The sequence below is a fragment of the Pterocles gutturalis genome, unplaced genomic scaffold (assembly GCF_000699245.1).
Source record: "Pterocles gutturalis isolate BGI_N339 unplaced genomic scaffold, ASM69924v1 scaffold34474, whole genome shotgun sequence".
NCBI classification, from domain to species: Eukaryota; Metazoa; Chordata; class Aves; order Pterocliformes; family Pteroclidae; genus Pterocles; species Pterocles gutturalis.
The window spans coordinates 1-13,648 of record NW_010136954.1 but is presented as its reverse complement, the minus strand read 5'-3'; the positions used below and the strand labels follow the sequence as shown (position 1 = coordinate 13,648).

The following is a 13,648-nucleotide window of genomic DNA, read 5'->3' as shown; positions in this document are numbered from 1 at the left end:
CCATTCTATGATTCTACGATTCTACATATGTATTCAAAGGACGTTTCTATAGCATTTAACTAGAGCTAGCAAGGTTCCAGCCTTTCAAAGACTGCATAATCTGGCTTCACCTTTTCACCTGACAACCACCACATCAGCATTTCTACATGGACTTCCCAAAGACATGGCCCTTCAATTTTTTGTTAGATCTCTTCAGTTTATGATAAATGTGGAAAAACATGACTCTATAGAGAACCTAGAGGGGTTAACAATTCTCTGCTTCTAGCCAAGAAAAGTCAGTTGAAATAACTACAGCAGGATTCTGGGTCCATGTCGAAGTAGCTGAATTTTATCAGCATAGCTCCACTGGGCAGTGTGGATTTTAAAAGAAAAGCCTGCAAGAGGGAAATTAACAGGGAGATTAACAGGATCTAAACCCAAAGAAAAGCAACTACTCTTCCTTATTCCCAAATACACAGACATTTGCCTAGCATCTCAACAGTACTGCTGGGACAAAAATGATAAAGAAGCATCTCACCTTGGTCTCTGTATTTCTTCATAAATTATCTTATAAAATTCAATTTCCTCACATAACCTCTGGTAGTTAAATACTAACCAATAGCAAATCCATACAAATAAAGTCACCAAACCCAAAGGAAAACAGAACAAACTTGGTGAAAGCGTTTCATCAGGAAACACATTAATCTTAAGTCTAGAAAAAACGACTGCCACCTCTAGCCAATAGCGGAGACTTACCGAAGGAGTCAAGGTGGGTGTTTTCACTGGGAACAGGTCGGGTATGGAATTCAGTTCTGCCAGCAACTGGGCAAGCTGAAACCAACAGCAATGCTGCACTGAAAATTCACTTCAAACTTGCAAACAGGCAACACCTATCAATCATCTACTATTCACATGCACTCTGAATTATATCTAAACACATGAAGTTTCAGTGCATGAAACCCTTCTGGAGGCATTTTATTTAAGTGGGGCTCGTAAAAGGGGTTAATTTGCCCCTGAATAAGCAAAACTCTGCAGGCAGTACTATCTTCACAGCTCCCATTAATTCTTACTGGGAATTAGAATCAGCTCGAATTACATCCAATCTTGTCGAAACAGCACTGAAGAAGCACATTACAACATGGTTATGATATCTATGCCTGATAACAAGAAATTCACTGTTCATATGACAGGAGAGAAAAAAGGAAGACAGGGTGCCCTTGGCCAGAAGACTAAGATATTCCCTGTGGGCTATTTCACTGAATGACTTCTGACACACCTGTGCTTTTTGCCAGGGAACTCAAGAGTGTCCCCTTAACCAGGGACATTGCAGCAAGGAAACTTTGCTCGTCATTTCCTTAGTAGCAATGACTGGGGACATCCCTTTTTCAGTCAAGACAGCTCATGCTGGTTTCACAAATGCTGTAAACCACATCTAGTAATGCTACACAGGAATTGCTTTGTGCAGATACCCGGAGCAACATCAGTACACACTCACTTGCAAAGTCATAAAACAACTTAAGCCCCGTTGGTGGTTCCCCTAACCATGGTCTATACCATATCAGAAGCACTTCAGGATAATCTGCTGCACCATGGAGAAATCTTGGAGGTACATTTCAACAGACACAGTGCCTGACAGGTCCAGAAAAATACTGACCTGTTCTGGAAGGCCAGGATGAGGCTATCTTCTGAAAAGCCAGCAATAGCAGGGGGGAGTCAGGCTGCTAGCTGTCTCTGAGACCGCCATACCAATCAGGAGATTAAAAGCTGGATACAGCATTTCTCAGTAAATACTTCAGTGTGGCTTTTATTAAGAGCTATTTAATGTCATTACAGTAGTGCAACTAGGATGCCAATGAATTTCACAATGGTTAAATGAGAAGGAAGAGTGGAAGGTGAGAACGGTGGAAGAGCAGCAAGACCAACACAACAGCAGTGAGGATACAAGACAGATGAAAAACACAGGTACAAAACTGAAGCAGTTTTTTATGTGGGAGCTGCAGGCCAAGAGGTGTACTTGAGCCCCAAGACTGCTTGGAAGCTGCAGCTTTTCCTGGAATACAGTAAAACTGAAGGAGCCACTGAGGACCCAACATCAACTCAGATTTGCACTGCAGTGTGATAATTAAAGAGAGCTGGTGGCATTTTGGACAATAGAGGAAAAAGCAGTAGGGAACAATCAGTGCCTCTCTTTTCCACCCCTACATGCGCACATACACACACTTTCAGTAGTTATACAGCAAAGCATCACCGTAAACACCACATCCCACACAACTGAAAAATTACATTTATCATCCTTAGCCGCTTTTTGCTTGCTTTCCAATTAGTAACTGCAGCAGATCTGTCAGACACAAACCAAAAGCAGAAACTGCTGTGCAAATGACACCACGAACCACCAGAAGGGACCAGCTGGTTTCCTGACACATTCTGAATATAAGACTGCAACTTGGGCACATGTAACTTTGTTCACATCCACACACAAAATGCTTAGTTCAACTCTGGTTTGAAATTTGAGCAGGCTAGTCCTACTTGAGGCTATTTTAGGGGTAAACGTCTAAGTGCTGAGGGTCCTTTAGGGTTTTCCCAGGTAGAAAAATCCAAACACAAACCACCGTGAGATTTTCCCAAAGTCCCAGCACAGCACTAGCACGAACCTCAAAATTCAAAAGTGTGCTGAAGCTAACTACCCAGATGTAAATGTCAGAGAACAAAGCACTGCTCCTAAGTCTTACCATGGCTTTATTTTCTTTAATATTCATGGATCTCTTAAGTAGAGCACTGGAACTTTCCTCTTGGGTTTCTTTAATGTCTTCTTCAGACTCTGAAGCAGAGCCCTGTAGTTTGTCCCACTGCTTGCAGCTTATGTCTTTTGAAAGAGGTGTGAGGGATTCATTGTCCTTTAGAGGTAAGTCAGAAAAAGCCTGTTCAGGCACTTTTTTCTCAGACGACTTTCTGCTGGGAAACTGCAAGGCAACACGAAGGCCAAAGCTTCTTCTCTTGGGGCAAACTTTCTTCTTAGCCTCTTCCTCCTCTTCTTCCTCACTACCCAAAAAATGACTGCGTTCTTCATCATTCAAGTCCGACTCCATTGCCTAGAGGCAGGAAGAATCCCACATTACATTACTGTCTGTGATATGAGAAAGGTAATTTTTAAATCGCTAATTCTAGGCAGCAGTCTCACCCTCCAAAGGCACTGTCATAAATTCACCTAAATCAACAAATTTTCAAAAATTCACAGAATAAGACTTCTCTCTGTGCAGAGACCAACACAAAATCTACCTATTAATATTATCTGGGATACAGACATGGCTGTCTTCAGAGGAGCAATCTTGCCCACAGTCAGTCTACAAACAGGGGAAAAAGTTCCCATTTCTCGTATGTGATGTTCCATTAAATAAAGCTTTTTTTCTCTTTTAAGATAATACTTATTTTTCTTCAGCATGAGGAAAGAACATCACGGTGTGTCAGAAACACTCTCGATAGAACATGAGGTTTACACAGAAGAGACAGAGAAAAGAAATCAACGTATACATTCATGGGTAGGTGACTGCCTTTACCAGAACTCCTTTCTTGTTCACATCCACCTCACTTGAAGTGAAGCCTTCAAATGCTTCCGTTTCAGAGTCAGTGTCCTCAGTGAAAATCCTCCGCAGTTCTTCGGTGAGGTATCTGGACTGAAGTCGAACCCCCTGTAAAAATACCAGCCACTAGCTGTGAGAGACAGTCAGATACAGAGGAGTCACGCAGTCACAATATACAGGTTCTGAGGCTCAAGTGGGTACCAACTAGGTGGCATACACTCTGAAGGCACTTTGCAGGCAAAGCCTGTCAAAAGAAAAAAGCAGTAGACATTCAGAGTTTCAGCACTTAGTTATTTTAACTTAGCAGGTTTTTTTCCCTCATTTTGAGCACAGGGCTTTAACTGAGCTGCTTCTTGTGGGGGAAACCACTTCTTCCTCCTCTTCTTCTCTACTACCCAATAAAAATAAACTATCAGTTTTCTGATGTGTAAATTACTATGTCGTTTTGTATGTTTTCTTCTGTATGTAAAAAAACAGGCCTTGAATGGAAGAAAATACAAGCCACAACCACAGTAAGAAAGAGCCCTCTTTTTTCACTCGGCCGTGGAAATAACACTCTCCCCTGGGCTTGCTGCAGCAGTACTCAAGGCTCCCAGAGATGGAGCCTGCTCCTCACGTTGTTACACCACCACTGAAGTGACAGACACCAACGCAAAACCACAGAGCTTTCAACATCCTGACTAACATCCCTCCACCTTCCAACTGCTCAACTCTCTCTGTTTTAATGGTGCAGTTTATCATTCAAATGTGTTCTAGGGTAGACAGATCCCAAATTTCTGCCTACAGACTACGAAGTAAAAAGTCAGCCCATGAAAAATAAACTAATATCTCATTAAAACACTCCTCATGATATGCACTTTACATACCAGTTTAACACAATGCATTTACTAAATCAGAAATATATTTCCATACTTCTAACCAGAACTAGCAGAAGACCATCTTGTCTTGTCTTGGTCAACTTGCCCCTATTAGTCTCCTGAAAGACTCATCCTTGGTGGGAACATAACTCATATTCACACCACGCCCATCTCTTGAAAGTCAGCAACATTCACTTAAGTTTGTTTCCCCAATTTTCCTCTGCTATTTCTTCCTCCCACACAAGATACAAAAATGACCTTTCCACATGATGCACTTGCTAAATATCTTTATTCTTCCTTTCAATTCCCTCCTTTCCCTGACTTTAATTACACACTTCTTTACATTAAGATAGTATCTGGTGAAAAACAGATACAACAGATGAGTGGAAAAAACTTACAGGGCAATGGGAAGGCGGAGCTACTGCATATGCCATTTCTCTACACTTAAACATCTCCTACAAATTAGTATGGGTAATTGGAATGAGTTTTCTCTGAGCAAAATTACTTTATTCTTTTGTTGATAGCTGCAGCGCAGCTGCCTGAGAAAGGAACAAACACAACTGGGAAGTTACATTAAAGTTAAACCGTATTTCTTGGGGGGAAACTAAAGTTTTCATGCATTCTGTGTTTTCATTAAATTCCACAATGAAAGTTGAGGGCAGGGCGGGGGGGGGGAATCAGCTGTTTCTTAGCTAAAGTGACTAAAAATAACACACCTAGAGCTATACTGTTACACCTATGAAGAATGGTCTACACAAGGTAAAATACGCATCAGGGCTACCTGCAGGAGAAATGTCTGAAACTCAGTAGAAGAGCAGAGATCACGGGAGCAGAATTGCGGAAAGCCCTGAGGAAGAGCAGACATGCAGAGGTCAACACTTGTTAATGCATTTGCGCATCAGCTTCCAAGGGAATGCCTGATGTGCTAACATCCCATTCACCACCCTGGCAGAGCAGCTGCCTTCCCTCCTGTCCCAACAACTGCAGCATTTTTCCTACTTTCCATCATTTTACTCTTCGCACCAAAACCTTCTTGTTTCCTGCACAACAAGCACCTATGATCTTTCTCAGCAACAGTGGTGTTCGACATGATAAACAGATGGAACTCAGGTTTAAAAATTGTGACATTTAGTGATAAAGGAGTTAAACTCAGTACTGATGTAGATTTAAAACCATTCTGAGCCCAAGGGTAACAGGAATGGTGAGGAAGGCTGCAGTGCCAGCTGTAAATCTGGAACAACCCTCACTGGAATTCCCAGAAACACACACTAAATGGACAGTCCCTAGCTCTTCCACAGCATTTCTCACCAGAGAATTTTAAAATGCTTTGCATCAAAGATCATTATCATAATCTCCATCTCACAAGTTGTGAAACCAAGGCAAAGAGAAGTTAAGTAAGGTGCCTGCAGCCCCCAAGCAGGCAGCAGAAGCAGAACCTCAGACTCCTGCACAAGGCTCCATCACCTCCACCACCTCCTCTCCTTGTTGATCCTTCTTCATGTTCCACACAAAGCCACAGATACAAGAGCAAGCTACCTCCTAGTTTTCTGAAGTTACCAGTACGGCAGCCGAGCAACAAGATGATGAGGCAATTTAGAGCCAAGTATATTTCATTACTTTTAAGCCACTGTCTTTCTCCATAACACAGACTTGAAGCTCTACTTCCAAACAGTTTCTGCACTTTGTACAAGCCTCTCTGAGGCCATTCACCTACAGAGGCTCAAGAATATCACATACTTGTACAAGCCTCATTCTGCCTGTTCCCTTCGCTCACACTAGTCATATTGCTTGTCTTCAGCAAATCTTAACCAGGTACTTACCTGGTGGACTAGGAAAAGAAAAAGCCATTTTGAATTTTTTTACTAATGTAATAGAGGGACCCTTTTGAAAGCACAGCTGAGAAGGGTATCTTTTAGCATATTAGCCCATATCTATCAAGCACATAATTAACAAGCTTCTAAAAGATCAAAAACAAAATTTTCTGGTAGCCAAGACAGCACACGAGTTCTCTTCCTTTCTTGTGAATTCAGCTGGTACCTCCAGCTACAAAATCAGAGAATGAAAAATATCAAATCCTTATGCTGATCCAAGCTACTTCACCGTTAAGAGCGCAGAGAACCCCCAAATCTCACTATTGCAGCAGGAGCTGATGGTTTTTGTGGGTCACGACCACTTAAACACAATTCTAGTGCAGAAACAGCACCCATAAAAATTTCTGGAAGAAATAATTTGAAGCCTCCGTGCTCACAAAACCCATCTATTATCATGCATTTCCACTGTCTTATGTATTTAGAGCCCAACAGCCCAGGATGTTTGTTACAGTTACCTTCTTCACTTAAACTCAACTTCTAATGAAACCCATTTTCCTTTTTGTATTATGAAAGAGTTCTTAAATGTAATCACTAAACCCTAAAAAGGATAGCAAGTCTGTTTACATTTATTTTTAATACAAGGACTGCAGATTCTGGGTTTTGCTGTGAGTTATGGCTTGCGCAGCCTTGACACAGGCTCAGAGAACTGCTGCACCCAAAGCGCGCAACTGGGCCACAGCAATCCATTCCTACCTTTTTTCCTGACTCCAGGGAATCGAAACCAGCATAGCTCTCCTCTGACAACAACCTCTGTCTGGAACCATCATCTTGGAAGCCCAGAAAATCTTCTTTGTCACTGGGGGCACTAAAAATGTCAGCCGCTTCCTTGGGTATCTGTTTCTGATTCAAAATGAGACAGAAGATACAAGTCAGACACACCAACTTAATACAAAAACTTAAACTGTCAACAGTACAACTTATTTTTATACTCCCATGCAAGTACATATCTGTATCACAAAAATATGTTATGCATAAACTGTACCTCATTTAGCTAAACTCCAGAAAAATTCCACACAGTTTTAGTCCCTAAATACAGACTCCAGATTTGGGGCTAGGAAGAGGATGCGATACGCACAGTGTTTAACTCCACACAACAGTGCTTCCCAGATGTAAAAACACGCGTGTGCCTCATCTTTGCAAGCAAGAGCTCAGAGCACCTTTCAGACATAGTGAAACCCAGCATTGCTCCTCGTCTTACAGAGCAATGATGGCTCAGAGGTGAGGAACACACCTTCCAACATAATGCAATGCTAAACAAGTACAAAGAAGCCTCACCATTAGATCCCATAACAGTACTGTTACATATTTTATCAGACACTTACCCTACTCCCCAAATAAAACCAATGCAACTCATTCTCTTTCATCAGTACTGCCACAGAGCTTTTTCTGCGACACTTGGTAGGAAAGTGAAAACCCATTTTAACCGAGAACATTTCTTGTTTGCTAGGAGGCCACGATGTAGCCCACCAGGAGGAAGCACGGCCAAGGGCAGGCAGCTGCACTTTCGGAGGTGACCAAGGTCACAACTTCAGAGTTCAAGAAGTCCAGACCCTGCACGGAAGGAGATTTGTACCACCAGAGGTAACCATTCCCCCAGCCACATCCTTCACCAAGCACTTTGGATAAGCCTCCCCAGGTAAGGAAGCCTTCAGGCAGCTCCCACCTAGGCTGCTTTAGGATTTGGTGTGTGGAAGGATAGGACGAACAGATCCAGCCTTAAAAACTAAAGCAGAAGGCATTTTGTCAAGTTTCAGAACATGGTTTTAACACATCCTGGTATCATTTGCAATACCATTCTGCCATTCACAGAAATGCTTGAGGAGAAAAGTGTCCAAATTGCTCACCAGCACCTGGATATTCACGTTCTACAAAGCCAGGACCACAGGTACACCTCACGCACACTACTCTCACTTGAAGCAAGCTCTCTGCTGTTTGCTGTATGCTAAACCTGTAGATTATTTCCCACTGCTCTCTCATCAACTCTTAGGAACGCGAGATCAACAGCTGGCTGGCCAGAGGGGCCAGTTCCTCGTCAGAAGGAGACAGTCTCCAGCCCTGAACGTTCAAAAGAACATCCCCAAGGTGAGCTCCAGAACCGAGAGCAGATGGTCCTTTCCTGCTATCACAGACAACCAAGGTTGCTCATAAAGGGCCCCATATAATAATTATTTTTTAGTTTATTTTATCCTGTTTATTTATTTTTTTGTGCCAAGACAAATGGCCCAAAGGAGGCTTTCTCCAAAAACAATGTTGCTGACAAAATTCCACTTCCATTAAAGGACCAAGCAGCACCTTGATCAAAGCTTCATCCTCTGAAATAAGCTACAGTAATGGGCATACATGGGCTTAACTTTATTCTTGCTCTGCTTTTATAAAGCTGACGTAGACCGATGCAAAACCGATTTACTGTTGCTTAAGCAAGAGCAGAATTCACCTCTGCACAACCAACCCTCACAGGCAGGTAACGGCATGACCCAATGCACTGCTGCGGATGTCATGCTGCCCACATTTGAACCCCTTTGGATATTCCCTCACCCCTACTTCTCACAACGGCTAGAATCCAGCTCCGTTGCTGTGATGGAATTCACTCAGTACAGAGCAGCGTTAAAAATGAAGCACTATGCATTTTAATCAAAAAACATACAAGGAGCTGTAAGGCTTGTTGCTATGAATAAATTCCTTCCAGGAGCCACTGCATTAGTTCATGTGATATTGTACAGCCAAGTTAGCCACTGCTGTGATTACTGTATGCCTAACTAATTTCTTCTTCTTCATCTATTACTTTGTGCACCAGAGGAGCTCTTATGGGGGTGTAATTACTGATTTTGAACAAGAAAAAAAAAAAATCTTTCCCAGTAGAAAACCTTTTTTGATCTTTATGCATTCCCAAACACTAAGGTACTGATTTAAGTAACTTACTGCAGAACTTCAAAGATTTTCGGTTTGTGACTTGTTCCCCTTGCGGGACCCTGTGGGGGTCTGACTACGAAGAATGCCATTCCGTCATTGATGAGTCCCATTTTCACCTAAAGGGCTTAGGTTAGTAACAGCAAACACTGAACAAATATAAGGTGGGCATACTCCAAGAGTTCAAAAACAGCACCCTCCTGACCAAGCTTGTTCACAGCCAGTATTTCTGCACCTGAAATCACAAGTCAAGTTTATTCCCATCAGAAGTCCATTGCCATCAGCAGACAGACACCAAAGATGAGCTTGCATGAAACACCTCTGCCGTAATGGGCTGGACTGCTGTTATTTATTGCATAGTCCTGGAAGCCACAGACATTTCCATTTTTAACTTTCAATTAAAATACATTCAGAAACTGATTCATGATCAGCATCAGAGCATAGCATTTTAACTTTGCCAACAAAGTAGCATATACCAAGAAAGAAAGTCAGTATCTACCTAAACAGAAATGTAAAAACATTAATCTACTCTAAGCACCTGAAAGATGCAAGCACTTCAAGAGAGGATCTTTTTGCCACTACATACCTAAAATAGGCAGGAAGGCAGAAAGGTGATGAACATTTCAAGCTTGCTCAGGGAAAATACTTTAACATGAACAGACCACAATGGTCTGCTGAAAAGCTGCAGAGATGTGAGAAATACTGTCTTTTAAAGATAACAATTACAAAAAGCTAAGTACCAAAAAGCTAGTAAAAGCTGGAAATAATTTACAGTTGCTGAAAAAAGTTGAAGTCTTATTTCTAGTAGGAAATTTTATATCTACTGAGCTCAGTTATTTTGGCACATAAAATACACTTACTTGTTTAAAACACCCATAAGGTACTTTTCAAAAGCAGCAGAAAACATTCCCCACTACAAACAGTATATATCAATTGCCAAAATAACCAACCCCAACTACGTTTTCTCAACAAAAGATCAAAGTTCAAGATACTCAGTTTCCCCTTCTCTAAATTTGACAAATCTCACCAGTACACCCAGGAGCGCACCTGAATTTGTCGGGCTGCAGGGATGAGAGCCACCCTTCCCACAGAACTGTGAGCAGGCAGCTCCTGTGCGCCCGTGGTCTGCTGACAGACCTGCTGCCATGGGGCCAGCGGTGACAGAGACGGAAAATGGGGCTGTGAGGGATGTCAGACCTGTTTCGGCGACGCTCCCGCACTCACCACACGAGTGAGGGCAACAGTAAGGCAGCCGAGGTCCCCACCAGTCAAAACAACATTTTTCCAAGGGCCACCCCCACAAATTCTCACTGCCACGTTAGCCAAGGAGAAAAAGAAAAGCCTGGCGTGAGACGTTTTACTTTCCATATCAACAGAAAGAATTCTCGTGTCTCAAGTGAAAAAGCAACTTTACCGGTACCAAAGCCAAAATAGATGCAACTTCTTCCACAAGGCAGCACCGTGGCAGGCTGCAGGGAGAGAAAGCCTGCGTGCATGCACGTCCTCAGCTTCGGTGGAAAACATCAGAGTTATCTGCACATCGCTGTCACCCATAGGTGCAAAAACCTCTTAACCATTTTAAATATTGCTTTCATTGCCAATAGCCACACTAGCATATTCCTCTGTGACAACAATGTACTGGGAGAACGTAACATGTGAGAAAGCAGGGATACATGTAATTTTCTGGTTTTGCTCCTATAGTGTAAAAAATCAGTTGGGCTGTTTTCCTCTCATTCAAGTTTGCACAATATATGGACACTCCTATTTGAAGCAGAGTACAGATAATTTTGGTAACATTCAAACATGTATTCATTTCAGTCGAACTGAAATAATCCCAGTTTAATCTCAAACGTCTACTCACACGAACAAAACTTGTGCAAAGTCACACCTTCAACACACACTGGAAAATCTCTTGATTTGTCCCAGGCTCAGCACACCAACAATCCCGAGGCACGCCACCCAAGGGTTACAGGCACTGGATTTGGCTCGTAGCCCCGAAATAACAACCGAACAGGGAAGCGCTCCAAGGCTGACAATTATGGGCAGCACTACAAGAACAGAGGGCCCCAGCCAGAATGCTGATAAGTGCCAAACCCAAAACTATTTACAAGCCGAGATCCTGGTCTTTCTATTGGAATCATAAAGGCGAACAGCACTGTATGCAAGCTTAATTTTAAACATCATGCAAGCGTGTGAAAGACACAGAAGACAGAGAGAGGTAAAGTCATATGTTATGGTGCAGAAGAATCACGAAAGCGGACACATAGTCAGCAGGACTGTCAACACCATCCAACCAGCCTGAGACACAAGGGCAACAAAATCTAGGAAGACAAGGAAATCCCAGATGATCTCAGCAATTTCCCAAAAGCATTAGAGCACAAAAACCTGAAATTTTCTGGATGGTGAAGTATATTCCTGGCACAAGTGTCAGCAGGGTGAAAGGCAAACGAGTGTTCAGAGAAAAGAAGGAACAAGTAATAAAATGAGCAGTCATCATGCAGTTTTACAACCTTCACTTCCTCAGAAGGTGGAAATTGATTATGCCTAAACCTGTAAATCTGTCACAGCAACAACTCCTGGGACCTTCAGGGTCCCACTGCTCCCACAAAAAGGTGTGGTAATTTTCACCCTAGTCAACCTACTGCTAAACCCAATTACTCCATGAAATCTTAGGAAATTCAGCTATTTCAGAACAGTAGAGTATGGGTTTTACATTGCTTTATTTAAACTGATAACTAAATAAGCTAAAACACATGGAGCTACTTTATCCTAAAATACAGAATGTCCAACTATCACAAACACATGGCAAGTCAGTTAAATGTTACCTTCAATTGTCAACATCTACCTGGAAACTATCCCCTACTTTTCAAAAACACCAACAATATGACAACCTGCATGCCAACATATGAACACAGTCCAAACACTCTGTCAACCGCTACTCTCTTCTTTTGTTATATGTAATCTCTTGCTGATCCAAACAGTAGTAATAGCTATTTCTGAATTAATTCTGCATAATTCAAGAGCATCCCTTTCATCTGGGGTGGTGCCCAATTGCTTTCTGAGCCCCAACATTCCAAGGGAAACACTTTTGTACCATGCCACAGACATGTCCCCTCTTCATGTCTGGACCGCCACTGTCCACATTTTTTGGATACAAAAGCTTTGTCAGCCAGCACTCGTTTAACAAGCTCCAGGTACCGAAACTGCTGTGCGAGGACCTCTTAGACCCTGGGATGGGAAGTGGGACTGCAGGTCTTGCCATTCAAAACAGTTTTGTACTGCTGACTTCCTTGGCAATTGCTTTCAAAGGGGCACATACTTAAGAGCTAGTTACCAGTCAGCAGGCGACCCACAACTTCAGAAACAAGGAAACCTTTGCTGCCACATCCTTCTGGCTCAGCCGGGACTGAAACCACTGCTCACCAGCATGAGCAAAGCCACAAAGTGGAGCAAGAGCCAGCACAAGGCTTTGTTCAGCCAAAAACAAGCTCCTACGAGAAACAGAACACTGAGAACACACTGCGTCATTCTCCCCCATGCTAAGCCTTAAAAGAAACATGATGTACACCCATTTAGCTGTGCAGCAGAAAGGTGACTAGCAGCCACCAAGAGCCTCTCATTATACCACATCTACACATAAATTCATTTAAAAAATGCTCATTTTCAGGAATGTCAATTCATACTGCTCCTTAATTTGGTGAGTCACCTGTCCCAGACTTATCTTAAAAGTGAAAAAAACATTTAATTAAAGATGTCACCACACAAAACAACCAGGACCACAATCACACTTGTGAACGTACCAGCTCTCAACAGCTTCAGACAAGCTACCCCCCCTTCTCTCCAGAGGTAAGAAAGATTTTTTTATTCCTGTGTTCAAAATGCCCTTATAGAGCAGTGAAGGCTTAGGGACATGGTTTAGTGAGTTAGGTGGTGTGGGCTGATGGTTGGACTTGATGATCCTTGAGGTCTTTTCCAACCTTAATGATTCTATGATTCTAGTACCAGAGGTTGCTTCTATTGTACCCTGTCCATTGGGTTTCTCCCCAACTGTGTTGCAGTGCCCTTATCTCCACTCTGCTGATGGAGAGCCTGAGCTAAACAGAGGTGCAAGGTTTACTAAGCCCATAAGAGGACAGAGGTCCTAACACACACTTCAATGTTTCTACAAAAACCCCTCCTGTTCCACAGAAACCCACGTACTCTTCCACCAGCAAAAGCTGACTGAGATGCTGACTTGTTCCTCTCTCCCACCACCTGGGAGCCTCCCCATACCACCTTTCAAGATTTAAACCACACAGCAGCCTGGTGCATCCAAGCACGGCACGGGGCTTGGACCAGACAGCAGCCCGCTGCACCCATCAAAGCACGCTTGCGTTTGTCCCTAAGCCTCCAGCTTTATAAATACTCACATGCATTCAGGCGATTCAAATATGTGTTTGTAGCATCACAGCATTTC

The 13,648-nt window shown here is 42.7% G+C and overlaps 1 protein-coding gene across 1 annotated transcript; it reads right to left on the bottom strand.

The window, feature by feature from the left end:
* Positions 1 to 735: 735 nt before the first annotated feature.
* On the bottom strand, positions 736 to 7,125 carry LOC104457596 (cell division cycle-associated 7-like protein; the record flags this gene model as incomplete). Its single annotated transcript, XM_010082492.1, has 4 exons — positions 736 to 810; positions 2,709 to 3,068; positions 3,534 to 3,665; positions 6,979 to 7,125. Coding segments are annotated over 4 exons (714 nt in total), but the record flags the coding sequence as incomplete, so codon positions are not given.
* Positions 7,126 to 13,648: the final 6,523 nt, after the last annotated feature.